This window comes from Anomaloglossus baeobatrachus, chromosome 3 (genome assembly GCF_048569485.1).
Source record: "Anomaloglossus baeobatrachus isolate aAnoBae1 chromosome 3, aAnoBae1.hap1, whole genome shotgun sequence".
Lineage (NCBI taxonomy): Eukaryota > Metazoa > Chordata > Amphibia > Anura > Aromobatidae > Anomaloglossus > Anomaloglossus baeobatrachus.
The window spans coordinates 26,257,977-26,259,823 of NC_134355.1; the positions used below are offsets into that span (position 1 = coordinate 26,257,977).

General features: G+C 41.9%; 1 protein-coding gene across 1 annotated transcript; it reads right to left on the reverse strand.

Moving 5' to 3' along the window:
* Nucleotides 1-321: 321 nt before the first annotated feature.
* On the reverse strand, nt 322-1,509 carry LOC142297154 (general transcription factor II-I repeat domain-containing protein 2B-like). Its single transcript, XM_075341428.1, has one exon. The coding sequence runs from the start codon at nt 1,507-1,509 to the stop codon at nt 322-324; it is 1,188 nt and encodes a 395-aa protein (XP_075197543.1).
* Between the last annotated feature and the right edge of the window lie 338 nt (nt 1,510-1,847).

The following is a 1,847-nucleotide window of genomic DNA, read 5'->3' on the forward strand; positions in this document are numbered from 1 at the left end:
AAAATGGGGGATACGTTCCCTGAGTGTCCCCCCCCCCCCCCCACCCCTTCATATTCTAGATCAGGGGTGGGCAATTAATTTTTCCATGGGGCCGCATGAGAAATTGGGATGGTTTCAGAGGGCCGGACTAATATAATTAACTCAGTTTTACCCAATACTGTATATAGTATATGTACTATCCCTTCATAAACAAACAGTAAGTTAAACAATACAAAGATTCAATAAAAACATGGAGGACCTAATTGCATCATTATTTAATGATGAGATGATGAACTTTAATGAACCGTAAATGAAACATTACAATAACATGAAAATATTTGTTCAATGAGAGAAATCTAGCCTGTTTTGGGCCTGAACAAGTGCACTGAAGTTAGGTTGAATATGTGAGGTGGATATGCGAAGAACAGCACTCAAGTGATCATCACTGAGAGAGGATCTGTATCTGGATTTGTTGAACTTCATCACTGAGAATGTTTGTTCACATACATAGGTAGATCCAAAGAGAACTAACATCCTCTGAGCATGCCTCCTTATGTTGGGAAAGTTTTCCTCTCTGAGAGAATAAAACTCCAGCAGTGATCCTGATTTAAAACCCTCGGCCAGTAGATTGTCAGACTGCAGATCAATGAGTTCAAGCTGGACATCACTGGGTGCATTATCCACACAGCATGTAAAGGGAGAAGAAATCATGTGCATTTCCCTCTCAACTGCTTTAAAGTCATCAAATCTTCTCGAAAATTCATCATGTAGTGCCGCAAACATGGATGAATACTTGTCGAGGTGATCAGCTGATGGTGTGACTTCTTTCAGTGTTGGCATGTGGGTGAGAATTTTGCCCTTCAATTGGCTAGAAAGAAACTTCAACTTTCTCATGAAAGCTGTCACCAAGCTGAACATTTCATGTGCAAAGAGGCCTTTGCCTTGCAGCTTGGTATTTAGTTCATTCATTAACGTAGTCACATCAACAGCAAAGGCCAGATCTGCCATCCAGTGTGAATCTGAGAACTCTGGGATGTCCTTGCCTTTCGTCTTGCAAAACTCCTCAATCTGAGCTCTCAGGTCCCATACTCTTTTAAGCACCTTTCCAAGGCTGAGCCATCTCACAGCTGTATGGTAGCCTATGTCACTATGTTCACTTTCATGCTCCTCCAACAGTGCAACAAATTGTCTGTGATTCAGTGCTCTTGCCCTGATGAAATTAACTGTCTTAGTTACAACATCAACAACATGGCTGATTTTTAGCACCGACTTGCACAGCGCTTCCTGATGAATAATGCAATGCAAAAATATCAATTTCTGTTCTGGGTTTATTTCATTCACTTTATCTTGCATCCGCTTCAAAAGTCCGACATTTTTCCCTGTCAGATTTGGACAGCCATCGGTTGTAACGCTTACTAATTTGTTCCATTTTAGTCCCAGTTTGTCCATGGATGCATTCACTTCGGTGAACAAATCACTCCCTGTCGTGGTACCTTTCATTGATCGCATAGCTGCCAGCTCTTCAATCATCTCAAAGTTTTTTGTTATTCCATGTAGAAAGATAAGTAACTGGGCTGTATCACGGACATCACAACTCTCATCCAGAGCCAGGGAAAAAAAATAAAATTATCCACTTTGTTTTGCAGCTGAAGCTCCAAATCCCCTGCGATGTCTTCGACCCGTCTTGTGACGGTTCACCTGGAGAGGGGCACATTTGCAAACGCTTCTTTTTTCTCAGGACAAATTAGCGCTGCAGAGTCCACCAAACATTCTTTAACAAACTCCCCATCAGAGAATGGCTTACTGTTTCTTGCAATTTTGTGGGATATTACAAAGCTTGTCCTGACGGCTGCATCCCTGGAAGAGTG

Coding starts and splice junctions, on each gene's coding strand:
- LOC142297154 (XM_075341428.1), bottom strand. CDS start 1,509: ATGATTGAAGAGCTGGCAGCTATGCGATCAATGAAAGGTACCACGACA.